Genomic DNA, 27,996 nt, shown 5'->3' on the forward strand with positions numbered 1-27,996 from the left:
GAGCTCCGCGGGGAAGAAGGATCGCCCGGAGAGCGCGGTTCACTCCTGCACGCGTTCTCGCGATTCGGCACGATGAGCAGCGCCGGAGATGCCCGTTGCCCGCCCTCCGTAAGGACAATTCAAGGCCACGTTCCTGCTGTGCTGTTTTTTAAACCAATGCAGTCTTCATTTATTTGTGTACTTACAAAAAGAGCCTCCCGTCGTTCCCTCCCACCCCCCGATGCCGTTTACAAACATTAAAAATTAAAAACCAGATGAGGACGCGTTAATTTGGTTGAATTATTTTGAGACGTAGCTGTTGTCATTAGAGTTAGGTTTCCTACGAGATGACTTTAGAGACAGCCTGATGATTGGCCAAATAAAACTCCGTATCACAAGTTAGCAAATTCTAGTACAAAAATAGTCCTTGTGTTAGACCAGCCTCTTGGTATTATTACTATATTCACAGGAAAGTCGATCGGCTGCATAATCCCATAATATTTATGAAACTCCTTTTTATGCGGCTCACTCATCTAATTCAATATAGTGTTGAGCCTCAATAAATCCTTAGGCAAAAAAACCCCAACAGGGTTAAATACGCTGTTCAGTGTACTCTGAAGTACTGTGCTTTTCACAGGACATCCAAGAAACCCCACCAACACTTCTCAGCTGATTTTGATATTAGAAGGAAATCAGATCCAAAAGGACCCCCCCGAAGTACACACACACCTTTCCGTAGAAACAGAGGCCACAGCTCTGATGGTCACGTTTCACTTGGGAAGCTGTCTGTGCTCAACCGCTCCTCCCCACAGATCCACTCGTGAACTTGGAAAACTAAGGCAGGTCTGGGGCCCCCACAGCACTGCCCGCCCCGCAGAGTCCCACACTAACCGGGCTCCCTCTCCTCTCTCCTCCTGTCCCCGCGAGATGCTGGTCAGCAGTTTCTCTCGGACCAGGTCCCTCAGGGAAGAGCTGGGGGAATGCTACTTGTCTCTCAAGATGTCTAGCTGCTCTTGATATTCTGTGAAAAGCCTCTGGAAGCGGAGGTTCTGTCCAATAACAGGAAGAAGCTCTTTCAATAGTTCTCTCTTTCGTAAACCCTGAAACAAACAAACAAACAAACAAAAAAAACAAGCCACACAACACAAAGGCTTCCTTAGGATGTGTTGCTTTATACTGGGGATGTAATCCATAGGATCGTTTAAGATGCATGCATTTCTTTTCCTGCCTGGGAAGAGCTACGCGTTTTAAGTTCCTGCTCTGCTAGCGTGACTCAAAATACGAGCTGCCTTTACACCTGTATGCTCGTGGAGCCGCTGTGGCCTCTGAGAAGGGAAGGCGTCTCGTTGGCACACCACCATCTCAGAGCTGCTCTCTGAAGAACGTGGAAGCCTGAGCTTGCAGCTCTGCTCCATCCGATCAGTGTTTTAGGCAGCACCAGTGCAGAGACTGGAGCTGAGCACTCTGCAGGTTCACACAGAATAAATACAAGTGCTGCAGGAAGAAGCCTTTTTGTGGGATAGGACTAGAGGGCACAAAGGGCTCCGGGACTAGCAAAAAGCCATTTTAATCTACAATCATATTAAGTTTAACCATATTTTAAGTCACACTGTTTATCCACATTCTGTAATCTCCACGGGAAACTCTCCCTCAAGACTCACCATTACTGTTGATTCCCATTGACTTCCAGCTGAGTAATGGACTGGACCCAGTAAATCCTTGCATAATTCTCGCAAACGATATTCAAACCCTGAAATTTATTAGAAATAAGATCATGAGAATTTCTCTATATAAAACCTCTACGCAATTTAACTGACAACATCTTCAAAAAAAAGAGTTGCAAATATCTGGAATAAGGTAAGGCCAACATGCAGGATTTCTGAAAACGCAGATGGTTCTTCTCCATCAGTGAGTACTTTCTCAGGTGTAACTGTTCTTAACGTACAGCCTGACCCCAGATGGGCAGAGGGAACCAAAAGCAACTCACCGGGCTCTTTTATTAAACGAAGCAGGGGTCAAGAACCAGCATGCTTGTTTTTATCTCTGCCAGCACAGCAGTGGGCGGCCTCACACCACTTAATTCTCCACTGTGCAAAACGACTGCGTGTAGTCAGGAGTGGGGCTGAACAAATACAATGGGAGCTACTGAATTTGGAACGCAAACAAGCAGAGATACAGAGAATCCCCCAAACCACAGCCAGTTGGTCAGCCTTGCTTAGTATAGCAGCATGAAGAATATATTCAAATATGAAATGGATTCAAGCAATCCTCTATGTGGATTATTTTCCTCACAGAATTTAGTGTATGGAGCTCACCAGTATGAGCTGATGGAGCGTTCAAATGCAGAGAAGTATAAAAGTGCAAGTAACAGAATCAAACTCTCCACAGCTGTGTGTGCTCTGGTGTAAATATCGAAGATGTAGCAGTTCTCCTGCTCCACAACACGTCTCACATCTTACACGGTGCTGCTGCTACTTCTGAAGCACCCATAACTGCGGCCAGATAACGCATCTGATAGACCCACATCGACTCACTGCACATTTTTTGCCTATGCTCAAGGCCCCCTAGATGGCACTATTTCCCCATACCATACTCTGTTCACAGCACGCGAGAATAGGATTCCTGAGTACTGGAGCAATATGGGAAACAAATGTGCTTCAGCTGGTTGGGTTTTCAGTAAACACTGAGTCCAGGCGCAAAGTGCCAAACAAGTGAAAATTAAGTGCAATCATACATACACACAAAGTGAACAGGGAGTTTCTTGAAAGAGAGTTGCAAAGGCAGCACAACATGCCGGGTCTCACCTTCATTAACAAGGTACCGTGCATAGATAAGGAGCCAGTGGCGATATTCATGACTGGATTGTAACATAAGCGCTGCTGCTATCTGATTCTCCAGGTATGCAAGCGTTGTTTCTTGTTGCACTAAATGAGGCATGGAGAACAATCTGGCAGCTTGCCTTCCTGAACTACAAAGCAAAGAAAATTTAACATGGCACCATAATAGCAGATGTTATTTTAAGACAAAATGATTCTCGTAACACACTGCTCTGCACTTAACTTCCAGAGACACCCAGAGCTTTCAGAGTTCCAGCCTGGAGTAACAAAAGCAGCACTTCACCGCAAACTGCCTTACCATCCACTGCGCTAATTACAGGTGTCACTAATTGCTAATTAAGATATTACACGTACAGAATCATCAAATACGTCACCCACTCAATAAAGAGGAGACTCAAACAAAACGATTAATTTTGGAGTATGCTTTCCCACCCCCCCAGATAACCTCAGAGCAGCACTGCAATACAGACTACAAATGTGCAAAAGTCAAACATGCTGGTGAAATGAAGCAAAGAAAGGCATACTTTGATGTTCGTCCCTGTATTACAGCTAAGGGCCCAGAACACAACATGGCTTCTTGGGATGGTAAACTACTCCTGAAGTCCGCGCACTGTGCCAAGGAGTCCTGTTTGTCAGAAACAAGATTCCTGGAAAAGAGCAAACAAAGCAAAGACAACTTTGAAGGGAGCGAGTGGTGCTATCAGTTGATGCAGCTTTGTTCTGCCTCAAAGCCCAACTCACAGGCTCACAGATCACCAGGAGTGCATCACAGAGGCGCTCAGCAGTTGGACACTGAGTTGGAACAGTTGTGGTCTGTGCAAATTCCGCCTGTTCTCTCATGGAAACGTCCCTCCTGCCCCCAGAGCTGACAGGATTGACCACATAGTACAGTGCAGCATTTACTTTGAGAAGTAAAAGGAAATTCACTGTCTGGCATTTTACAGCACACAGGATGGCATACCCATAATGAAGACTGGGGCAAACGCATGAAGTAACGACTTTTCGCATTGTGAACTTGAGTTGAGGGAGGGCCAGGTCCCCCCACCCCCTGCACAGGTCATCACAGACCACACATTTTGACACTCTTCAGACTTTAAGCTATTCCTTCTTATGCAGGGAGCTGACAGCTACAGCTGACATTTCCACACCTAATCAAGGATATCGTTTTCACTAAATTTGAGATGCCGAGGGAATCAGTGGCTCAAAACAGTGCTAAGTTTAGACCTCCAGACAGCTCAGAGGTAAATGGCACAAATATTTTAAATAACCTTCGCTGCTTTATCATGTTTAAATTCGTACAATGACTAAAGGGATCACTCTTTTATATGTTTCCAAAGCTGTAGTACAAACAAACAAAGAGGCAGCAGGGTCAGAATTTTGCCTGGAAGTCCATCCCTTGCTCCTTGGTGCCTGGGAATCTCTCCATGCAATTTGTCAGTTTATCTAAACAAATACAGCACACTTAAGCCTGAGGGCACTGCTCTAACTTTCAGAATGTGGAGTGAAACAGTAAACCAGAATACATGCTCAGCTAGGTTGTAAAAGGCACACACGTAAAACATACCATGTAGAAAGAGAAGGATTAAAACAGTACGCCTTTCCATCAGACATGCTCATTACAGGTATACCATGCTGAGTCAGCAAGATCTGAGACACTGTTGTATCACTTCCTACAAATCAAACGAGAGCAAGGTATTACTTTGGGTCCTGCATACATTCATCATGCTAAGTAAAATATGCTACCCACTGTTAACTATTAAGTCTTAGCAACCAACAGAAAAAGGTGAAGTATTTGTTATTCTCAAAGACTAATAGGAACATTAAAAAACGATGGTCAGCACTAGGCTCAGAGCAGTGGCATTAAGATCATTCTCCTACAGAATCTACTGTCAATCCTGACATTGCCATTTATCCATGACATTTGCTTAATTAGAAACATTTTTCATATCTGAGTGAAGTCGTCAGCAAATCTGCCACATCTTTTGTAATCCCCAAAGTCTATGTCTTTGTTTTTCCCATTAAGTCAAAATTCTAAAAGCCAGCCTATTCAAAAAGGTGCGTACTCAATCAACATTGTGTGAGTGAGAGAGCTGGAGCCTTGCCTTTCCCGCAACACTCCTGTCCCAGGATTTGTACATGTAATTTCTAATGAAGATGCTTACAAACTACTGGAACAAATACCTGTCAAGTTAGTTAAGGTCTGTACTGAGAGGATTAAAGCTACAATAAAAAGACAGTATACTCTGAGAAATTGCCTTTTTTCCCCCCCCTTTTTCTTCATCACTAAGATAATACACTTGCAGAGTATGCATAGTCATAAATGTGACTAAACAGCATGGCTGGGCCTAAAGGTTAGCAAATGACCCTCTTCATTACCTGATAATATTGTTTGCAGAGACTCATCCCTAACAATGACAGTCTGCTTGTGAACATCCCTAAAAAAGAAGCACAAAAGGAAAAGTCTGCAGTTTACGAACAACAGAAACTTCCAAAATCATTTAACAAATGTACATTTCAATACTAGTTACTGAGGGGTTTTGCCTGTCATTTTCCCCATTGCTTTAAGAAAATTGTTGTGGCAAACTCAAAGCCCTTATATCAGGCAGAATTCAATAGCACAGAACAAAATTTATGTCCCCTTCTATCAGGAATCCTCATTACAGATAAGCAAACTGAGGACCCAAACAATGCCTGTAGGAGCTCTGACTTGTTTACAGTTGTATGAGATACTAGATTTAATTTAACAAGTACTGCAGTTTCTACCTTCATATTTTAAAAGACGCCTTGAGTACTTTAACTCTAAATCCCATACATCTCATTGACTCAGTATGACAGAAGACAGAGAAGGCCAGATTTCTCCCACCCCACACCCAATTCATTCCGTACATACCCTACGGAAGCTGCTTCGATTCACGGTCAGCATGAAGTTACTATCTCTTATTATCTCCCTCACAGTATCAACCTGAACATTATGTTCCCTCTTAGAACAGAGATTCAGGAGTCAAGTCCTGCCCAACTATACCTTCATCTCGTATTCAAAATGGGCTTTATGTTTGGATCTGGCTTTAAGCCACATTTTCAACAGGAATGAATCAACTCAACAATTGAACAGAGTAACTTATACAAATCAGTCCAGACAGCCACTGCAAGCAAACATGGCACTTACCAGACAGAGAGTGTAGCAGCGGTGGTGAGAGTCATGATGTAAGAACCTGTGCAATGTAGGGTGGAGATGGGCGTATTCAATATTATAGGGGGAAGAAGGCGACGACCACAAGCCGAAAATACCGACAGCATTCGTTTCTCACAGGCTACACAGACAATCTCACTAAAAAAGAAAGTCCAAAATAAACTTCTACATTTCAATAAATGAGAGCTGCATAAAACCACACTGCGTTCTGGGATTACCATACCTTTCAGGGAACTAGCTCCAGTTGTAACTATTATAGCTTTTAACAAAATGCGAGGTACCAAAAGGAAAGGCCAACAGTGGTCAGGTGATTATCTATTTTAGGTGCATTCCACATCCCCTTTTTATTTATTATTTATTAATCCTGTTTATTTTAACCACAGTGATGGGAGGTGATAGGCAAGAGAGGGTTTGCAGGTAGAGGTGCTACCTTTTATTAGACTTAGTGGCACAGTTGGAAATACCAGTAAAACTCTGGGATACACACAAGGTCTTCTTCAGGCCTGAACTTGTATTTAACTTTGAAATCTGCTGCTTTTTTTTTCAGACCCCAAGAAAAGGTTGTTGTGTTTGCAAGCTTATTTAATTTTTTCAACTATATGTGGCAATGTCATAGAGGACATTGCTACTAACTACAGATATGAGTAACCTCAGGGTGCCATCAGAAAATCAGCATAAAGCTCGAGTTAAGAAAAATTCTACATCGCGCAGCACTGTCACAAATCTTTCATTCTTTAGTTGCTGAAATGCTAACTGCTATGTTACCATGATGTATTCAATGTTAATGAAGAAAGTTAAAGAACTGTAAATACACAATATTTCTTATCAACTAATGAGAGTTTATGATGCTTCAAGACTCTTTTAACATAGCTAACATTTGGAGCAAAATTGGTCTGAAGTCTGAAAGCAATAGGTATTTTTGTCCACAAAATATTTATTGTGAAACACTGCAAAGACTACAGTGGCCAAGGAAAAGGAGGAAAGGGTGGTCAAAGCAGGAAACAGCAGCAGTCAACAAAATCCCCACCAAAACCTCCACAGGAGGAGAGATTAAGAGCATCACTGTGTAAGAGCAGGTTAGGTGGAAGAGAAATAGGACATCCTGAGCCAAGCAGAAATAGTCACATAAATCCCTAATAGAAGTGATGCAGTTGATCAAATTTTCTAAATTAGTGGATAAAAATTCTTCAAGAGCCTCCACCTATCAGCAAAATGCAAAGATTTATTTGATATGTAACTCACTTCTTCTCACGTGTACTTTTGTACCTCTAAAACATTTTCTGGCCTTCAGGACTATTTATTCCCTTCAGGCTCTCACTTCCTCAAAAGCAGGCTCTCTTACCAGCTTCCTGCTGCTGTGAGAATTCGACTGGTGAGGACCGTCTCCCATTCCTTTCCTTCTCGATTACACTTCAATCTGCTCAGCTTGGAACCTCCCACTGTGGTCATTTCATTCTCCACTTCAAGGTACATGGATGGATCTGAACTTACCTGAAAAAGGAAAAATAAAATACTTCTTGGAAGAGAAAAGCAACTCCTCAAAGAAAGCAACAAATTATGTTAGATTCAAACCCTACAGTTAAGAAAGTATTGAAGCATGGCATTCTGCTTAAAATCACTTCAAAACATACTGCTGTACTTCCAAAGAAGCAGAGCTCTGAAAATCAGCCTTGGCTACAACACAAATAACCTCTTTGTATTCTGAGCACTACTAATGGAGAAAGGCTGTGCTAGTCTGTGCTTCCTAATGAAGGGTGTTGGGTCACCTCTTGATGTGCCAGGTCTGCCTAAATTCTTGGGATTAGCAGCAGACTGCCACAGCCTAAACATGCAGAAAACCTATTTTTTAAGTACTATTTGTCAGTCTCTTTGAATGTGGAGCACCTCCAGAGATGTCTCAGAAAACACTTAGTTTTCTTTTCAGCCATGTACCACCAACACCACCATAATAACAATGCAGCAGTTACTCCACTTGGAGACCTACCTTAACGATACATTTTAATTAACCAGGAGGGACTGGTGAACCAGAGGCATTTCTCATTGCAGTTCAGCTAGTTCAGAAGTACCTACGCTTAATCGATTTGATGTTATCTTTTCCTATAGTCATATTCTTAAAGGCTAAAGTATACATTTTTCTTGAACACACATGAAGATGCTCTAAATATCTTAAGAATACTTTAAAATATATATATATATATTTATATATATTATTTATTATATATTATTTTTATTTATTATTTATATATATTTAATGGTATATATTATATATATATACTATATATATATATTTAATGGTAAGCTTCTTTTCCTTATAGACAACTTACTTGCAAAGTAAACGATTTCTGTGGGATTGGGGTTGGCAGTTTAAGTGCTAATGCTGGTGCAGAGATGCAAGCAGCATCTTTTTCAGAAGCCAGTGCAGCTGGGGACTGGAAAAAAAAAAAATACAGAGTGGTTATATTTTTCCATTTAAAAAGGTTAAAAACAAAGATATGCTACAACATAAATGGATTTTAAAAACTCTTTTTAAAAGATCCCACATAACACTCATTGAAAATGTTCTTTGCTACATTAGTTATATAGATGTATTTTCAATAGAGCTTCTGAGACTTAAGCAAAAACTAGATTTAAAATTTAGTTAGAACTAAGTAATGGAAGTTCTGGTATATTTCACAGAAGATCCAAGCTCTGAAAATTTAAACTAGAAGGATACATAAACATAAAATGTATATATTTTATGTATATATACATACACACAAAACGATGGAAACTCCAATAAAAATTACTGCTTCACCACTCCTAGGGAAATCATAACCATTTAAGTTACATCCACATCAAACTCTTATGCTCGGGCCTCCCCCATGAAAGAATACCAAGAACTAATGGAGTTTCCTTTGATTCTATACAGTGATTTGGCAGACTATCAATACTTAGCACATCGGCCCCATTTAATGAGCATCTCTGCTTATCCTTATAAAGAATACATGTTTGCTAAATGTATGAACGTGCTAGTTCTCTTATATCTTAAATCAGAACAAGGTTCAAAGCAAAGACAAGGGAGAGCTAAACATTCTGAGGAATGCTGTATCAGTGGTATTTACTTGACTCAGTAGAACAAGTGACTTATTTTATTAAACGAACACTGGAAGTCACAATGAATCTCACTTATTTCACCTGAACAGTTAAAGTTACTGGTACAAGTCTGGAGTCTTTTCGAGGTCTTCCCTTTTTCTTCTTTTCTACTGTTTCTCCCTCAAGTTCCAGCTTTCTCTTGGGGGCGCTGAGCGGTTTAGCAGCTGGAATCTTCTCTTCGCTGTCACTGCTGCTCTCCAGAATATCCTTGGGCTTATTGTCTTTAATTAAATTCTGATCCTTCAGTCTGCAGAAGTAAACACATTTCATATAAGCCTGTTCCAAAAGTTGTATTTTATTTTAGCATTATATTCCAACTACAATCAGTCCTCTTCCCTGGGTCGATTCAAATAATCCAGCACTCTGAAGTATAAGAGTTTCTCATCTTTTCCTCTCCAACAGACATTACACTTCTGCTTACTCAAGTAGGACTTCATTTGTCATTATGCTGTCTATCCCCAAAACTGCTTATCTACAAACCATGTAAATGACTGCAGCGCTCCATTCTGTATTTGAAGAATACAACAAAAGTAAAAGAGAGAGTGTACAAATCCCTATGAACTCACTAGATGTTATACCCTAGAACAGATCTTTTAGCTGTTTTCTTCCCATTCCTCCCAATGGCCAGTTATTAACTTACGGCATTTCATCATTTACTCCACAATCACTTCTCAGGAATTTCTTGCATAAGCCAAACCTTTCTTCTTTGGCATCTGAATTCTGCCAAACAACTTCCTTTTATCCCTAATTTTACTAACACACTGGAAACAAGTATAAGAGTAATCTAATACTTCTCTTCTTTAACACATGGCTAAACGCTGACTAAAGATGTGGAGGTATTTGATCAAAACACATTTTAACAGTAATAAATCAGAGAACTACACACTTTCTCTCAGGACAGCAATTTTTTCCCTCATTTGTCAGAAAATGAATCAGAAAAAAACATCAAAATCAAAGAGCCTTCTCTGCATGCCTTCAAGTCATGACAGGACCTTTGCAGAGGCATTTTGTCATTTATCTCAAAATCTTGCACATGGACACAGACTAGCTATTTTTGTCTCCTAAGGAGCACAGATGCACATACCCACACACGAAGGCATGAACATACACACAGTCTCTTGTAACAGGAGCTTTAACACTGAGTATTTTGAAGAGTCTGCTCCATGTCATATGCCAGAGACATAAATGTACTAAGGAATAACGGCAGCAAAGAATTTACCCATTTCCAGCCCTATTCTTCATTCCAGTTTTGGAAGAGACCCAAGAATTTCCACAGCATTAGCACCATAGACAACCAGCTTTTAAACTCTACATTTCTGTCCTTTTTTGTCCTTTGGGCTATTTCTTACCTGTCCACAACAGTCTGATTTGTATTTGTTACAACAGCAGTCCCTGAGGTGGCTTTGGATCGTTCTGTAAATCTAGAATCAAATGCTTTCATAGGTTCAATCTTGGATGGAGTTGTCAGCACAGAGGAAGACGATGCAGGAGGAGCAGTTGAAACAGAGGTAGCATTTACACTGTCAATAAAAGGGACATGAGAACAAGGATTGAAAGAAATTTAGCATTTGTAACCTACATTGCCCATAATAACCAGCAAGCATTCATTATCTTGGCTAGAAATAACATGCAAAACTTTTCACTCATACGTATGTGAATTATGCTTTTTCACCTTTCATGTGTCAATATCTTGTAAGCTTTGTCTACTCTCAAAAACTGTTTACAATGCATCTCTGAGCTAAGATCTTGATGCTTAATTTATATACATCTAGATTAAGAGACATAACTAGGTCATTCTTTAAGTATTTTTTTAATTCAGGAACTAAATTTTTAGCTGGTTCTTACATTCCTAAATGGAAAGGTTTGCTATTTTAAATAATGGCTGGGATTTCTGGTTTTATCCATTCTTCAGGTTATCAAACACTTTTCCTTTATAGGATTATATTCCAGTGTATATCAATCAAAGAATTTGTGCTGAAACGTTTCATGCCAAGTTTTAATTTTGTTGTTGAAGAATCCAAACAATTTATTATGCCTTTACCAAACATGACTAGGACAGAGGAATGTGTTTTCCCCACACTAAAGCATTCCAGGGATCTGTTATTTGAATAGCTGTTTACTTTGAAGATTTTTCAATCCATTCAGGGGAACAAAGGGCTCTGAGATAACTGATGTTTGCACTAAAGAGCAGTTAGAAGCCCAACTTCTAAAGAAATGGACACTTAGTAATTATGTCTGTCAATTGTTCCTCACAGTCTACCACTCACTCTCAACTATATTTAATGGAGTAGTAGAGATTTCAATGACATCATGCTCTTTCAAATGCTATTAAAAATATATAGGAGGGGAGGGGAAGATCAGCATTACCATGGAGGAAAAAGCAAATAAAGTTTATTTGTTCCATAATTAATTTGAAAGACACACTGCTGTGCAATGACAAAGCCAGTCACTATGTTCTCTCATCTGAATGGAGTTGAGAATATAGGGAAGAAATATTACTGTGCTTGAGGAGAGGAGATCGAGGGGATGCAGGATAGAACTCAGTGGAAATCAGACTTCATTACTTTCATTGCTGGAAAGAAAACTTATTTACTAATAACAACTCGGTATTCTATAAGCAAGCCACCTTGTTAGAGCATTAGCACACAGTCAACTGTACATTATTGCACTAAATTCATTTTCAGAACTATGCATATGAATTTATTCATTACCAATTTATCAGCAGGTAGGTAACCAAATACTAACAAAATGCCTACAGGAATGCTAGATTCTGAAAGTTTTGGGGTAAGGAAATCATTGTAATTATTGATGACAGAATCACAAACAAGAATTAAAACAAAACCATGTAAGTGAAAAACAAAACTTCTGCAAGTACTGACCCATCTTTATTGGCTGCATCATCTGTTGGTTTTATACTGGCTGCTGTTGGCTCTGCAGAAGGCTTTGAAGTATTAAGGGAATTTGCTGCATTAGAATCTAATGACATGAGCTGCTGGTTGTTTTGAGAAGACATTATTGAGCCAGCCAGTGTGCCAGATATTGGGATGCTATTGAAAAATGCCGTAGAAAAATCCCTAAGTAAAAGACAAACAAACAACAAACAGATTTCTTCAAAGCACTTCAAAAATAATGGAAAGAAAACCATTTTAGTTAAAACTCATCCTATCTCTCCCACTGCTGTATGCAGAGATTTTTCACTATACATTTTGTACATATACACAAAAGCATACATATAAACGGACCGATAGCCTAAAGAAACCACCAACAACTAACTTCCCAGAGCCCTTTTTCATAGACAAATGAAGATAGGTTGTGGTTGGACTCAATGATCTTTAAGGTCTTTTCCAACCTGAGCAATTCTATGATTCTATAACGCTAGCATTAACGCAGATATGAACCTGCAATACTTCAGTAGAGTTCACTCATCTACAAGGGCAGATAATGAGAGTTAGCCTTATCTATTAAGAAAACATTATAGCTATAGTGGTTTTAGAAACTACTTCCAAATGTACCCAGTGTCCAGCTGAGCTATGCAGAGAGGTGTGATCCTTCTCCGGCCATCTGCTGTTCGTGTTTCAACTTGCTTTTTTAAGAGATTCTGTTGGGAAATATATGTAATCATTATTTCTGACAAATAGGATGTTACCGCACATGTGATGGTTGAATCTACAAGTATATTTTTGTAACTTAGCCTTTAAAAAAAAAATCCTATGTAAGTTCATATGTTACAAAATACAGTGGATTCTACTTCTGATTACTGCTTTCAGGCTATTACATAGCATAAATTACTTTTCATTTTTAATTCAGTCACAGCAATTTCCAATTCCAGATCTATTCAACATGAGTAAGGCTGCAGAAACTTCTTTTATCAAAAACATCTGCTATTTACTGACTTTCTACTTGATGCTGTAAAGTACCTACCCAAGAGCACCTACCTTTCTAATGTCCTCTAAGCTCTCTCCATTGACCATGCTTGCCACTTTGGGAGCTGTGGTCGCAGCCCCAGATGCTTCCCTTATTGATGCATTCTTCTGCTCCGCCTGCTGCTGCTGCTGCCTCTGTTGATACTTGAGCATCTCTGGATTCTCAATGATGGTTGTAGACAATTGAGCTTCAGTCATTATAGCTAGGCTTTTACCATACGTGGACTGATGAATGTTGCTCTGCAAATGTCAGAAGTGTACCACACAAAGAGTGACTACAACTGCCAACATGACATCACTAGCTATGATGTAAAGTAACCACACAAATCTAATGGAAAGACGACTTACATGTCCTCTATCATTTATAAACTAATCATTTTTTTCCCTTTCTTTACATTTTGAGCTAATAATAAATCAGTACATTAATTAGAATTCAAAGCTTTAGTTGCTAATAGCAATAAGAGTTAAAAACAGCCAAGAGCAAATCAGTTTTAAAAGGTTTGCATATAAGCAAGTCAAAGAGTAATTTTAAAGTGTTCTGAAGCACCCACTCCTTGTTTCCTTGGTCAAATTATTACTTGAAACATATAATGATGTGTAAGCAAGCGGATGTTTTCCAACTACACTTTCTTTCCAGAGTAGAAGCTAACACCATCAATTCATTTCCTTGTAATGTTTTTAAAGTAAACAAGAACACATTTTTCTGCAATATGAAAATCAGTCACTGTAAACATTCCAGTACTATAACTGAATCAACACATCCCTTATATAAGATCAGAGATTCTCAGCAGTGTTCACTGTACCTTTTCCTCCTCACTGAGTGGATCTCCAAGTTCATCCTGGGAAAAGTCTAAAAATGCCACAGATCCATCCATGGAACACACCAAGATACCGAGTCCATTGAGGGTCCTGAAGGAAAGAAACATTCATCCTTGTTTTTTTCTTTTTTGTTGATATGAAGGGGCTGTACAGTAAATTTCAGAATAAAAAAAACATTTAGTCTAAGGTATATCATCACAGGAAACACTGATGAAACCAGAGAAATGGGACAGCGAGGAGAAAAAGTGTCAATGGATATCAAGGGTCTGTGTGCTCATTCTTGAAAGAAAGCAAATCAGAGACTGAACATGGGAAGGTGGCTTTAGAACAACACACCCCATGGCACGATCAGCATCACAGAAAGCTTTCTGTAGGGGTAGAAGAATATCATCTGATGCACACAGCAAGAGAAAAATGTAAATATATTTGCTTCAAAAGATGCACAGAGAATTTGTGTGCTAATGGAACTGGGTGAAGAGAACTTCAGCAGATAATTTGATACACTTTTTAATAGAATTGCCCCTCTGGGTCATGTTTTAGAGACCCATGGAAGACAAAGCTTCATCGTGCATGGGAAGCAAATAACAATAGATTGTCTATTCCCATAGAGAGCTTACAGTCTGAATAAACAAGGTAGGAGGGAGAAGGGAAAAGACTATGAGAGAAGCTATGTATGTTGGCTTAATACCTTAATCATCTTTATCTGAAGTGACAGCAATAAAAAGAAAGGAAGATGTGTGTTTGAGCAGGCCTAAAATCGCTGCAGTAGGTAAGAGCGTATGTTTGAGCTCACTATTTGTTTCTCCAAGCAAGCTGCATCTGTTCCTACACGTGGGAAAGTGTTACATCGCTCTTCTGGTGGTCTCAAAGGTTTTCTCAGTAGGAGAGCAGAGAGAGGATATACTGCACCCTTAATGGCACGACAGCCTTCCATTATTGCATGTTTGGGGGGAAAAAAAAAAGTTTTGACTACTAAGCCAGTAAGAGACATTCACACATTCACTGACCTAACAGACAGTGAGGTAGCTGAGATGGTCTTCTAAAGAGGAAAAAAAAAGAAAAAAGGGAAGCAGGCAGAACTCTTTGCTCCTATCCGAACTAGTCCTGCAAGGCATAAAAATACTGCATGCATAACAGCTCCAGATGTTTGAAAAATAGCTTTCTTCGTGGTGGCTGCATCTTAATAGCATCACATTCAGAAGAGTTAGCATCAGCACCATAACTGGGTTAAACAACACAGTTCCAAATTAGAAAAGTGATAAAACTTTGTGGAGAGTTTCTGCTCAATCATCAGATAAAATTGCTGAGCTCCTCCTGACATCCAGACCCTAGCAAATTTTCTGTAACAACTGCATGGTGCTCAGATGTTATAACAATGGATTCAAATCCACAGTTTCAAGCCAGAAACCAGGCAGCTGTAACAGTGTCATAGTTTCAGATTTCTCTGAATTTCATCAGTCTGTTTTTAGAATTGGGCAATGAATTGGAATGCATTTCTGGGAATATGCCATGTTATTGGCATTTTAGCCATAAATGTGAATTTGTAAACAGGATATAAAATAATAAGTTTCCTGATGAAGCTTTGCTTACCTCATACATCCCACAAAACTGCTTCCTTTTAAATAGCAAACGTGAATCGGCTATTACTCCCAATGACTTTTTGCCATTGAAAATGTGCAATTTGCAGATGGAAAATTAAAAAACACAAGACAACAAAGCTATTTGAAGCTATTTGAAGCTATTGTACTACAACAACTGCAGTTCTCAGGAAACATTCTATTTTTTGGCCTTTATTTATGAATGCAAAATGTTTTGGATTTGAATTTTTTGTGTGCTTCTCTGAGCTTCACAGCAAAATTCATACAGCACACAGAAAATAGGAACGTGCAACAGCTGTAAGCTTTAAAATTCACACTGTAAGAACACAGCTACAGCTACAAAGGTAGAATTTCAAAAGCTAGGAAATGCTCAAATTAACACAACCTATGTGATCAGCTGTGTGCATACTATGGGAAAATACTTTTTTTTTTTTAATGTACAGAACCCCAATTCTGTAAATCACCCAATGCCTAAGTGCAGTGCTGCTGGGTTTTGTTTCTTTCTTTATTTTTGATACCACTTACAGAGTAGCGTCATGTTCATTACTTCCTTATTTTTCAGATCTCGTGAATGAAGAACTGTTACCTTTTGCATTCCTAAGACCTAGGCCTTTGATGCTGGTTTGTCCCAGCAGTGAGGCAGACCCACAGCCATTACTTCCTAAATACAGGAGGTTTTGCTCAGTCATGACGTCACACGTGCTGAACTGATCCCATGATAATAGTTAACGTCACGATACCAAAGATGCTGCAGCAGAACCAAAAACTGCAGGAACTAAGTATTTGTGTTCCAACAGATGCAACCTGTACTATTTTGATGAATTTCCAGTTAATGCACCTACCTAAAGCTGATAAGAACATTCTGGCTTCTGTAAGAAATCAACTTACCAGGAGATATCCATGATAGACTTGTCGAACAGCTCATGTATGACAACTAAAGGTCTTTTCAGACACGTGAGCTTAAAATAGAAAAAACATTCAGAAATTTAGAAGCTCAATGTTACCACAAATATTACCACATTAGTACTTTCCCATAGTCTAACAGCACTCTCCAAACAAGACTAGGACAAGAGACAGCTGCATCCTTGACAGTGTGATATCTGAAGGGTCAGGTTAGCTATCTCCTTACTAGCACAGAAAGCTCTGGAGGAGAAAGGTTGACATTCAATCTTCCCCTCCTTTCTGAAACACAAAATGTCTTCACCAACTTAGTCCTTCTACTGCAGTCATAGAGCTTTCTACCGCTCAAAAAGCAATTCCACACATACTAAGACAGCTTCTATTCTAAGCTTTATTGAGATAAGGATGTTGCAAACTGCCAGCACAAGATGAAGACAGATTAGGTTTCATGCCTTCACCCAGACCACCTGCCCAAGTAAGTGATGCCTGCCAATAGCAGAGGGAAATTCACTCACAGTTATTCATAAGGAGGATTTTTCTACACTGACAGATCAGCTTAGTAATAAAGAACTGACCATGAAAACTCCAATATGCAGCTCTAAATCAGAGATCCTAATCTCCTTAATGTTAAGCCAATGAATCTGATGTTTACAGCACATAATACAAGCAAAAGGAAGACGACGACAAACTGATTAGAAAGTTTCATGCTCATTGGTACACAGGTGTAGCGTGTCATCTTCAGCAGCTCCTTTTATGTTTCCCTCCTAGGTCTGTATTGTATATATTGCTACAGTTCTTCAAAGTAATGACTGCCTATATCTGCATCTCTACAATACCTAGTGAAACTTCAACAGACACCCTACATGAAGTCATAGTATAAATATAGAATAAAATATACCAATAGTGACGTTCGGATATGGGCATGCACTGGTGGCAAGGCCAGAAAGAGATTTAGCATTATGCATTTAACAACTGATGAATAGATACCACTCTGGCATCTATAAATAGTAGACTGCAGTTAGCAATTGCTGTGTTCTGGCCCACATCTCATCATAAAGCCTTACAATCAGTTAAACTTATTCTCTACTCTTTGCAGTTACTAAACAACCTGCTTGCATCTGTAGATGTGAGAACAGTCACTCCTCTCAGCTGGAATAACAACTTGAGTTTGGATTTTCCTTCAAAAATCAAAACTAGAAATTGAAAACTTGGAAGTATGTTTAAAAAGCTCATTCACTTTCACACTGATTTTCACAGCAAAGGCAGAAGCCAGGGATTGAAGCCAGAACAGAGCACAAAGATGAGACATATATGCTCAGAAACAGCTGTGCCCGCTGAACTCTCCTTGTACCTATAAAAAGCAAAGACTATCAAAACTAGACTCTATAAGCAATTAAAAAAAAAAAACAGGTGGGCTAAATATGGAGTGATAGTACAGTCTTTCTCGTCAGGATTCACACGGAGAACAAGTAAAGACCCTGGAAGGAAATAGGGCTGAATTATGTTTATTAGCTGAACTAAGACATTATTTCCCTTAACAGTTCCGCCCCTGTACAACCACAATGTACTCTGACATTGGCTTCTAGTTGTTCTTGGCTCCAGAATACTGAATTCCTGAAATAAACTACTACCAATCCACTTCTTTTCTCCCATTTAATCCTCTCAGAACCAAGAATAGAAAAAATCTGAATATGAATCTAAGTAAAAGACCTAATGCTGTACACATGACCTTTGTGCTATGCCCACAAGCTATTCAAATGACCACGTTAATCAAAGAAGGCAAACACGCTTACCCAGACAGACAGAGATCGATCCTTACTGCCAACAGCACAGCAGCAGTAGGGACAACTTGATTTGGTAGAGCTCCCATTCTTTTGTTTCTTCTTGAAAATTTTTGGATTGAATTTCTGCACAAGTGAGAGGTCACAAATTTTATTACAGTAATTGTATTTTAGTAGATCTGCTTTAAAAACAAGCTTTCCAGTTAAGAGTGGAAAAAGAAAAACACTTCATGGGAATGAAGTCCCTAGCCAGGCTTTGTCAGAGCACTGAAAGAGCCCCACATGCTTACTTAAGGAACTGTCTGAACACTGTACCAGGAATGCCAAAGGACATCAGTTTACTAGTGATCAGGAACCCAACAGAAACCTCAGTCACTGAGCAGCTAACAAAGCTGGCCTCTGACATTGCTAACCTGCTCCTGTATTTCCCCCTTCTTTTCTTGTTCACCCGCATCCAGCTCTCATATCACATAAGCAGGCTGATTGTTTCCAGTATTAAAGCTAAAATTCATTAAACACCACCACATTTTACTTCTCGTGCTTTACTAACCTTGCCATCCATTTCCCTCTCTCACCCCACTGGTGCACACAATTACCAAAAAGCACATCTTACAAGTTTTACTTCAGGCATAAATTATTATCATTCACTCACCACTACCGTAACTGCCTTCCGATGCCCCACAAAGTCCATGTTGGTTTTCCATCCATCTCTCTCGATGATCTGAGCAGTAGGTCCAGAATTATTCATGGCGTGAGCAGAAACAAGATAGTGACCATCAGGTGACCAGCTAAGACGCAACACGTGTGTTGTCCCTCCACACTAGGGAAACAAATCCAAAAAAACCATACTAGAGCTTAAAGTGTGTCTGGCAATATATATATATATATATATTTTAACACAAACTATTTAAACTTTAGACTTAGGAAATATGGTTACGAAGTCTTTCGTGTCCATAAAAGAAAGACAGTATATACACTTCTCAGCACTTCAGCCACGCTTATGCAGGTGATGTAGCATAATAAATGAAGCACTAACAAAAGGAGGAAAAAGGTATCCAGAGAACTAGTTTTAAAGGAAACAAAACACAAGTCCTCTTGCACACAGCACACTCAGTAACGATCACAGTTCTAGTCAGTCACAGGGCTGCAGCACATCAGCTGCTAACAATGAGACCTCAGCTTGCCACATGTTATGTGTATTCACACATTTACAGTCTATTACTACTAGTAATCACACTATGACAGTGCCATGCCACTGTGCAACACAGCCCACTCACTAAGCATCAGTTTCTTCCCCGAAGTTGGACTTCCTGATCAAAGTCATCAGATAAGAGCCCTAGGGTGCCAGACCAAAGATCCCTCTCCTACGTTTCTGATAATGGCCAATAGAAGATGCATAGGGAAGAATGCAAAAGCAGTGCAATTAGTTTGTGCCAATTCTTCCCTGGAATAACCTCCGTCTTTCCAAGCATCTACTTGCTTCCATGACCATATACATGTTTGGCACCAATGACGTTCAGTGGCGATAAGAGTCTCAATTTAATGACATGCTGCACGAGAGTTTCCCTCCACATCCCCTTTAGAATCTACTACTGGATATTTTAACAGTGCTAACTCAAATGACACTACCTAATGCTTCTTCAGAACCAGAGTTATTCTAACAATTTTTAGTCACTCTGCAGGAATTCACATTGAATGGTCACACATTCTCAAGTACCTCATCAAAGGGTTTTGTGATGCTGGTTTCCAATTGCCAGTCCATCGTCCGCCACACTTTCAAACTCCGATCGTCAGCCTGAGAGGCAATGTATTTTCCAACAGGATCCCAGGTCAGCCCTTTCACCAAGCCAGAATGCCCTTTCAAAGTGGCAAGAATTTCTGTTCAACAACAACAAAAAAAACTCTTTAAAGCAGCAGTGTAACTGGAACTTTAGTTAAACATTCATTCTTTCTTCAGTACCTAAAGATTATCACAACAAATTCGGCTTTTTACTACCTGTGACTGAAAAAATACAAAAGTCTGCCTGAAAATAGGCTACAAGTTCTGCCAATCTCCTGCTCATCATCCTGTTAGAGGAGAGGCTGAGAGCACTGCACAGGCTACAGATACCTTAAAAGTGTAAAATCTCCAACATCAGTACTGGCAGCAGCCCTAAAATAAATAGCAGTGCCCGGCAGCACACAATGGGAGTTTCAGCTTACACCAAATTACATGATGAGAAGCAGCCACATACAGGCAGGTCCTCCCTAAGTGCTACAGACCCTCACAGGTCTGCTGGAGGCTGTGGGCCTGGGGGAGCTACCAGCACTGCGGCAAAAGAAGGAACACAGCCATCAATTGCAAGACTCAAGAGCTTTTGCTGCCATGACAGAAGTGGGTGCAGATGCTCCCGTAGTCCTTCTCTCTTCCCCTTCATTATGTAAAGGCATGCTGGTTATTAAACAGCAATATTTAAAGTGGGGTAAATCAGGTAGTGGCTCCCCAAAGGTGAAGGGATGGGAAGTCCTCTGGGTACAAAGGCAAGAAGGAAAAAACACAAACCTAACTAACAATACTTCTAATATCAATCTGAAATTTTAGGTAATTATGTAATTGCAGAGAAGGTAAAGAAAATGCATGTAATAATGACTTTCTTGTAAAATCAGGAGCATAATCTGAGTGTAACTTATCTCCAGCAGCATGGAATCCAGTGATCAATAACCAAACTGGGAAGAGGGAGCTCACCGTATTGCAAGCGTGTCATCTCGAAAGGCAGACAACCCGTTGCCACATGGGCACTACCAGTGAAATACACCCAGAGAGAAGTTTACTGGAAAATATTATATACCTGTACATCTGAAACATAAGATTTCTCACCTGGAAATTTGACAGCATTCCAGATGACAACAGTGTTATCCACACTACAGGATGCCAGCCAAGCATCATGTGGAGACCACGCTACATCCATGACGTCTGTTTAAAAAAAGTTTCCATATAAGACACCACCAGAGGATCCTTTTAAGAAGGTTTAAAAAGGTTTAATAAAAAAAAAAAAGGTTTAAAAACCTTTTTTAAAGGAACTTGTGGGGCAACATTTTTTCCATCATCAAGGAATGATGAGAGTATCACCAGAGTGGGAGGTAGGACAGAACATAGCAAACCGTGACTGGGGCCAAAAAAGTTCAAAATAGAAATGCAATATTTAGTGACTATAGAAGTACTAATGCACATAGAGAGCACTTCGCCTTGCTTTGAACAGAGAAGTAACAGCAGATACTGCAGCACACTCACTTTGTTCCAAAGCACGTGTACAAATTACGTTTATTCTGCGCCTGCTCACTTACCCCCTGAATGGCTTCTGAGAATTGATACACACCTCCACTGCTCAACGTTAGTTAGTTTGCTACTAGAGCCAAACACAGTGCTGGGTCCAATGTACCTAATGAAAATAGAAAGAAAATAGTTCCCAACAGAACCACCTCACGTTTTTCCACACACTTGCTCAGGAAAAACCAGCTGCACAGTACACTTCTATTTCACGTTCAGTTATTCCTGCAATAAAAAGCTGAAACCAAAACGTTTATAATTCCAGTTATTAAAAAAAACTAGCTTCTGTACAAGCTACACTGTCCAGTGACAGCAAAAACTGATAGCATTTAAGTAACCCTTCAGAACTCATCAGGAAGTTTTCTTCAAGGACAGATGCCACCTTAACTCATAGCCAGGAGCACAACTGTCCAGGTCGAACTGCTCCAGCCCAAGAGATGGGACAAAGGACTGACTCTCCAGTACCAGTGATGCGATACCACAGCTTTCAGCTCCACACACACCACAGGAAGCAGCGAGCTTATCAGATGCTTGCAAAGGGAAGAAACACCAATAGACTCAATACTGTCACTTACTTGAAACAAAATACAAAACAGAGAAGGAAGAAACATGCTTACGCGGCTCGTTTCCACACCATGATCAGTTTGTCATCTCCCCCTGAAGCCAGGTAAACTCCATTGTTGGACCATCGTACACAGTTCACACAAGCTGAAAAATCAAGAAAAGAAAGCTTGTAAAATGAAAACTGAGAATAGATTCTCCTTGAACGGGGGCAGAATTGATAGCAGGTAAAGCTTGCCAGGAGACCTTTAGGACTTCAATCTGGTTTTGCTGCTCAAGGCACTTTGTCTGCTTTAGATAAATGAATTGGGACTTACCTTTCAGTGCCAGTTGAGGAACTCATTTTTTAAAAAAAGATTATTAATTGTTTAAAAGAATTTTCACTAAACGTAGCTTACAAGGTGAAAGATGTATATTCATCTAACAAAAGAAACTGCCTGGGGAAAACTAAGTGGGAGTAACAGGGCAAAGAAAAAAAACATACATCTTGAAGAAAAGCAAAGGGATAGCTTGTTCAGGTAACCACACTTGATCCAATTACAATGTGCAATAAGTGTAGAATAATCTGGAACTATTACTGATACGCTTCATATTACGTTCTCTTTATACTTCTCCCTTGCCCTGTCCTTCAGAGCCCCCAGTTTCTCAGAAGGTGCATTACCAATCATGTCATGCACACAGCCAGAGAAAGTTCACTGATTTCCAGTGGTATTTGTATTTCTCTACGTATTTTTCCAAATCTTAACAAGATTTTCTTCCAAATACCTAAAAACGCATCCAGCCAAAGCATGAGACCCCTCTGCTGGATTTAATGACTCTTTACCACTGGGCAGAACACAATTTCTGTAATCACAGACAGATGGAATGCTCTGGCAAATAACGAACAGCCAGCACAAATAAATAAGTGCATCTATGTACCTAAGTGATTGTCCATCTGACAAAGCATCTTGGGAATATTTTCATTCTTTTCGTCTTCCTCTTTCAGGACAGGAGCCATATTCCAGATCACAACTTTCCCAGAATCCTGACCTGCAGATGAACAAGAAGCCCTCTTTTTAAATACATGAGAAAGGCAAAACAGCTGAATTCAATACAGGCATGGAACAGAGAGGGGGATTTAGTCACTGCTGGTGTGGAAACTGTGGAAACATTTAACTACAGAGGCCATTCTGATACAGTTACACAGAAGTACTGTACTGAAAATTATGTTACAAAGCTGTGATAAAAAATAATCACTCGTAACAACTTCAAGTAACAATGATGACTATAGGCACAAACTATTTATACAGTAAAATTGTATTCAACAAATGAAGACATACATTTAAAATCTAAAAGGCAATTACTTTAGCCAACAAAATTGTTATTTTGATGACAACAGCAAATAATTCTGCACACATTTCTTGAGCCGTTCCATTTGTACACATTGATTTTCCTATTTAGCAGTTCAAACACTCAGCTCCTCTTCAAATAAGAAAGAAATTTGGCCATTACAGCCACTACTCAGCAACTGCAGTACCACCCAACTGACATCCAAGAGGATGCGTAGATCAGGAAACATAGCTCTGTCTTCTGCAGTAATAGCAGGCTTTTCTATACGTCCTAACAAGTGAAACCTCTGATACACAGACAGGTACATAAGTGATGTGTTTGTAAATGGGTCAGGAAGAGCAAACTACTGTAAGGGCACGAGGTCACTGTAGCCCAGGGGTCCGACCTCCTCAGGGCATAAGCATACCTTGTCCTCCTGTTGCAAACTTGGTCCCATCTGGGTGAATGTCCACTGAAAATATGGGCTTTCCTGAAATCAGAGAACAAGAAACACACTGAATTGTTTCACAGTCAGCAGAACACAGTAATGCCAACAGATCCATGACCCTTCAGGTTGGTAAATGGTATTTTTCTTCTAAAAGCAGTAATTATAAGAAATACAGCTGAGTAGGAGAGTTGAAAGCAATCTAAACAAAAAAACAACAACTATTAGAAGTGTAGATGGAAGTTACTGTGCCATAAATGAACCAGAGATGAACAAGGAGACGTAACCCTGTGGGATATGCCAAATGCCTCAGAGCAAAGTAACACCACAACAGTTGTACCAACAAGGTAAAATCACATTTGGGTACAGAATTTCTTCCAGGTTTCTGCAGCTCATTAGCTGATGACCTGAAGCAAGTTTTGTTTTGGTTTCTGTCTTTTGTTGTTTTGTTGATAAATCCTGGAGAATTTAACTAGATTCTCTATCTATGGGTTTATGCTGCAACTATACCATCTGGCTTCCCTGACATTAAACTGTAAACAAAATCCCTGTCCCAATACTTCTCAGTGTTTGAGGGATGTGTGTTCTGCTTCACGTATTTCTCTTTGACTTGTTTTGAGGTTTATTTTGTTTGGATTTGTGTTGCAACACTGACACATGATTCCCCTTAAGAGTTTTACAGGCAGCCAAGCAAAGACCTTCACTAGATTAAGACAGCACTCCACTCCTTCCCAGTCCTCTAAACCACATAAAGCACAAATTGAGATTTAGCTGTGGCTTTTCTTCAGGTCGTGCTTGAATCTATTCTTCATTCCCTACCATCTCGAATGCAACGTAACTGGCTGAGTACTTTGAGAAGCAGAGGCAGGAAGCAAACATTGATTTTGCCCTTCCCAAGGTGCATTAGTTCTCTTACATTAAACCAACACATTGTTTAAACTAGTTTAAGCCGTTGACACTTACAGAAACAGTTCCCTCTATAGATGTTACAAGTGGAAGAGATTACTTTTGCATTGATAACCTCACACCCAAAGTTACCGTACTCTCATGTGTGCTGTGCCATTAGCTGTGAGAGTACGGGAAGCCCTTTATCCTTAAAGGCCTCTTTAGGTCTTCAGTCAGGTACTAACCTGCTCGCTTGCCTCTGCATCACTCAATAAACCAGGAACCCGATCCCCAGTGAGTCAGAAGGAACAAGGCCCTCAATAAGAGGGGGAGCTGCAACCCCCAGAGCAGCACAGCGCCCACAGACAGCGCTTCAGAGCTTGGGTGGCTGCAGTTAAACAACACTGCAAAGAAAGAGCCACTACTTATTAGCAGCCACTGCCTTCCTCAGATCCATGTCCACCTCTGATGGCATTGTTGGCCACTGCTGAGACACCGAACAGCGCCAGGTCCCTCTCCCAAAGCATCCAAGTGCCTTCCCATGCCTGTCACTGGAGAAGTTCTCAGTCTCATACCAGTAATCAAGCATCCAAATAAGATGCACGTGATGCTTCAACAGTAACACTGCAGTTTAACAGGGGGCTTTAGGACATTTTCCCCCCCTTGTAATAATTTCTAAACAATCTGTTGAAGCTATCGAAGCTCCCCACAACACAGAGCACGAGGCAGCAAACAAGATCCACTGAAACCAGAACACCTTCTGATAGACAATATAATACCATGGTATTATATAATGGTTTGTTACTTCATTCTATGCAACAACCACTAAAATAAAAAGACAATTTTATGCAAAGTTCGACAATGTGAATGAGATCCTATTTATTTTGCTTGTGGCCCATCCAAGACACAACATCCTACGTGACTCACATATCCATTTAAATATTTACCTTCCACCATTACAGCTTGAAGAGATGACAAGCTGTGCCTACATTTCAGCAAAGCTAGCTCCAACTTCTACAAGCTGTAACACCCAAACAGCACCTCGGGCTTTGCAAAGGTTTCTCAGAATCACACAGGACTTCCTTCCCAAGAGGGCTCAGCACGTGCCATTGCTACAGACTGGGCTCTCAAGCAGCTGTGTGCCAAACATGCACATACAGCTGCACCATGTACCTTCATACAGGTAACTGTATCATCCATAACGAAAGGAAGCTGGGGGGAGAATCAAACCCCAGCTGAATATCTACTGCAGTGTCCCCTGCAGGGGATCACACTTGTCAGTGTTCTGTCCTGCTCCAAGGCAAGGAAGGAGGTAAGGAGAACACCACGATAACAAGTATTTATTGCACAGATCTAATAAACTGGCATTAATAGTGCAAAAAGCTTACAGAAAATCTATTTGAAGAAGTATTTCCAATAAGCACTCAGGCAAAGCAACATTAAGAACTCCAAGACAAAAACCTGTAGAGCCAAAACGTGCAGAGTGCTCTTACAGGGCACACACGGTGTCTGGGCTGGGAAGCCCAGGTGCACCGAATATACTTGCTGCAGCCTCGACTCCCCATGACTGTCGTCTCACAGAGCACATGTCTGCCAGCATCCTTCAACTGCTTCCAGCCCATTCAGTAAAGTACAAGTCCCAAAACTGAGCAGGCAAAGGAGAAGGGAAGAATGACAGCAAGGAACCAGTGCACAGAGCCGCCGTCCTGGGATCCTGACGCTTGCTCATGTACCAAGAGCAGGGAAGCAAGCTCTTCTAGCAGCACTGAAAATAAAAGGACAATCATAGAATCACTCAGGTTGGAAAAGACCTTAAAGATCATCGAGTCCAACCACGAACAAGGAGGAGCAAGAGCTATCGACAGCGAGCCCACAGCAGGAACCACCCCCATCTCTAGGGAGGTACCAGAGTAACGTGCAGCCTGTAAAAAGTGACGGGGACGGCTCATGCATGGCAATGCCTGTGGGATCTGGAACCTAGGTACATTAGAATCACCTGCCTGAGCTCACCTGATTGATTCTGCATTCCCTGCCCCAAGAAGGAGGGGGCAAGAACAGCTCTGTGCATGTCACAGACCTTAAAGGATCTCACAGATGAGACCAGTGACAAATGTCCAGCAGTTTCACCACCTGCAGAACAAACTGACTTGCCCAAACTCATCCCAGCAGGACAGCAGCAAAAATGGAGACAAAATGTGGGGCTACCAAAGCCTTGTACTGCATCACCTGTGAGATACAGCCTTCATTAATGAAACCTAGCAGCAGACTGCCTGGCAGAGGATGCTTTTCTACAGTTCACAAGCTAATACCAAAAGTTAGAGCAGTTTCCAAACACGTGCCATAATGAAACAATGCACCCATTAAAGAAATACAGAGAACAGCCACGGGGCCATTGATCTCTGCGATCTGCAAAGGTACAGGCCAGAAGTTCGCTCCCAGCTGCTGACAGGTGGGCTCCCACCAACCACCCAGGGCCGGAGGAGAGCCCACACACGAGCAGCCAGAGGCTGAGGTGCAAATGCTGCATCAGTTCAGATTAACCGAGCAGAGACATAACAAGCACCTCAGGTAAAGCACTTCCACTTTCTGATCGCTACAGCCGCACATCGCATGGCTGCCCCACGGAGAGCAGCACAGCACAGACGTTCGGGAATCACAACTTCAGGCTTCGGCGGCCATTCCCGGCGCTGCAGGACGATCCGAGGCCAACAGCGCCCGGAGCCGCGGGCACAGCCGCTCAGCCCTCACACGGCGCCGGGCGCGGGAACCGAGCGCGACTGAGAGGGCAACGCGCCCAAAGCGGAGCTCTCCACACCGCGTTCCGTCCCAGAGCAGCGCTACGGACGCAGACACCGCTCCGGAAACTGTTTCCGAGTCCCGCAGCCGCGTAACGCCGGCGCTGCCCGGCACGGGGAAGCGCAGCCCCACGGTCCCACCCGCGGCGCTCCCCGCCCGGGGCCGCCCCGCAGCGCGGAGCCGCTCGGAGCGCCCCGTGGCCGCCGGCGGTCCCCGCGGCCATCTTCCCCGGCCCGGTCGGACCCCGCTCCCATTTCGCCGCGCCTCAGCGCCGCCCGGGGGCCCGGGCCGGAGGCGGTGTTGCCCGGCGCTGCCCGGCTCCCCCCGCCCGCCCGGCCCCGCCGCACCTGCCCAGCCCGGCCCGTGGCACCTGCCGCCCTCACCATTGTGGTTGACCCAGGTCGGCTTCAGGAGCTTCATTGTCTCCCGCCCGGGGTCCCCCGCCGGCCTCCGCCCTCGGGACCCCAGGGCGGCTCCGCCCGGGCTGCCTCCGCGCGGCCGAGCGACCGAGCGGCGGAGCTCAGCGGCCGCCGGG

At 41.5% G+C, this 27,996-nt stretch overlaps 1 protein-coding gene across 1 annotated transcript; it reads right to left on the reverse strand.

Moving 5' to 3' along the window:
- Positions 1-142: 142 nt before the first annotated feature.
- Positions 143-27,983, reverse strand: HIRA (histone cell cycle regulator). The gene is made up of 25 exons (NM_204232.3): positions 27,845-27,983; positions 23,763-23,825; positions 22,946-23,056; positions 22,084-22,174; positions 21,484-21,578; positions 21,017-21,112; positions 19,877-20,037; positions 18,812-18,979; positions 18,172-18,285; positions 16,367-16,437; positions 13,865-13,970; positions 13,074-13,301; positions 12,651-12,736; positions 12,018-12,212; positions 10,488-10,658; positions 9,181-9,385; positions 8,331-8,435; positions 7,349-7,497; positions 5,983-6,144; positions 5,193-5,251; positions 4,381-4,486; positions 3,341-3,463; positions 2,784-2,947; positions 1,641-1,729; positions 143-1,079 (listed from the first exon to the last, which is right to left on the reverse strand). Exons 1-25 carry the CDS (start codon positions 27,879-27,881, stop codon positions 963-965), a joined length of 3,072 nt encoding a protein of 1,023 aa, NP_989563.3. The 5' UTR covers positions 27,882-27,983; the 3' UTR covers positions 143-962.
- Between the last annotated feature and the right edge of the window lie 13 nt (positions 27,984-27,996).

Source organism: Gallus gallus, chromosome 15, assembly GCF_016699485.2.
Source record: "Gallus gallus isolate bGalGal1 chromosome 15, bGalGal1.mat.broiler.GRCg7b, whole genome shotgun sequence".
In the NCBI taxonomy this organism is placed as follows: Eukaryota; Metazoa; Chordata; class Aves; order Galliformes; family Phasianidae; genus Gallus; species Gallus gallus.

Bases quoted from the DNA above. Each gene is read 5' to 3' on its own strand.
- HIRA (NM_204232.3), bottom strand. From the start codon at position 27,881: ATGAAGCTCCTGAAGCCGACCTGGGTCAACCACAATG. The intron at 12,737-13,073 runs GTAGGTGCTCTT...ATTTCCCAACAG, and splicing joins GCTTAGAGGACATTAGAAAG to AATCTCTTAAAAAAGCAAGT. The intron at 1,730-2,783 runs GTGAGACCCGGC...AATAAATTTCAG, and splicing joins ACGGTACCTTGTTAATGAAG to GGTTTGAATATCGTTTGCGA.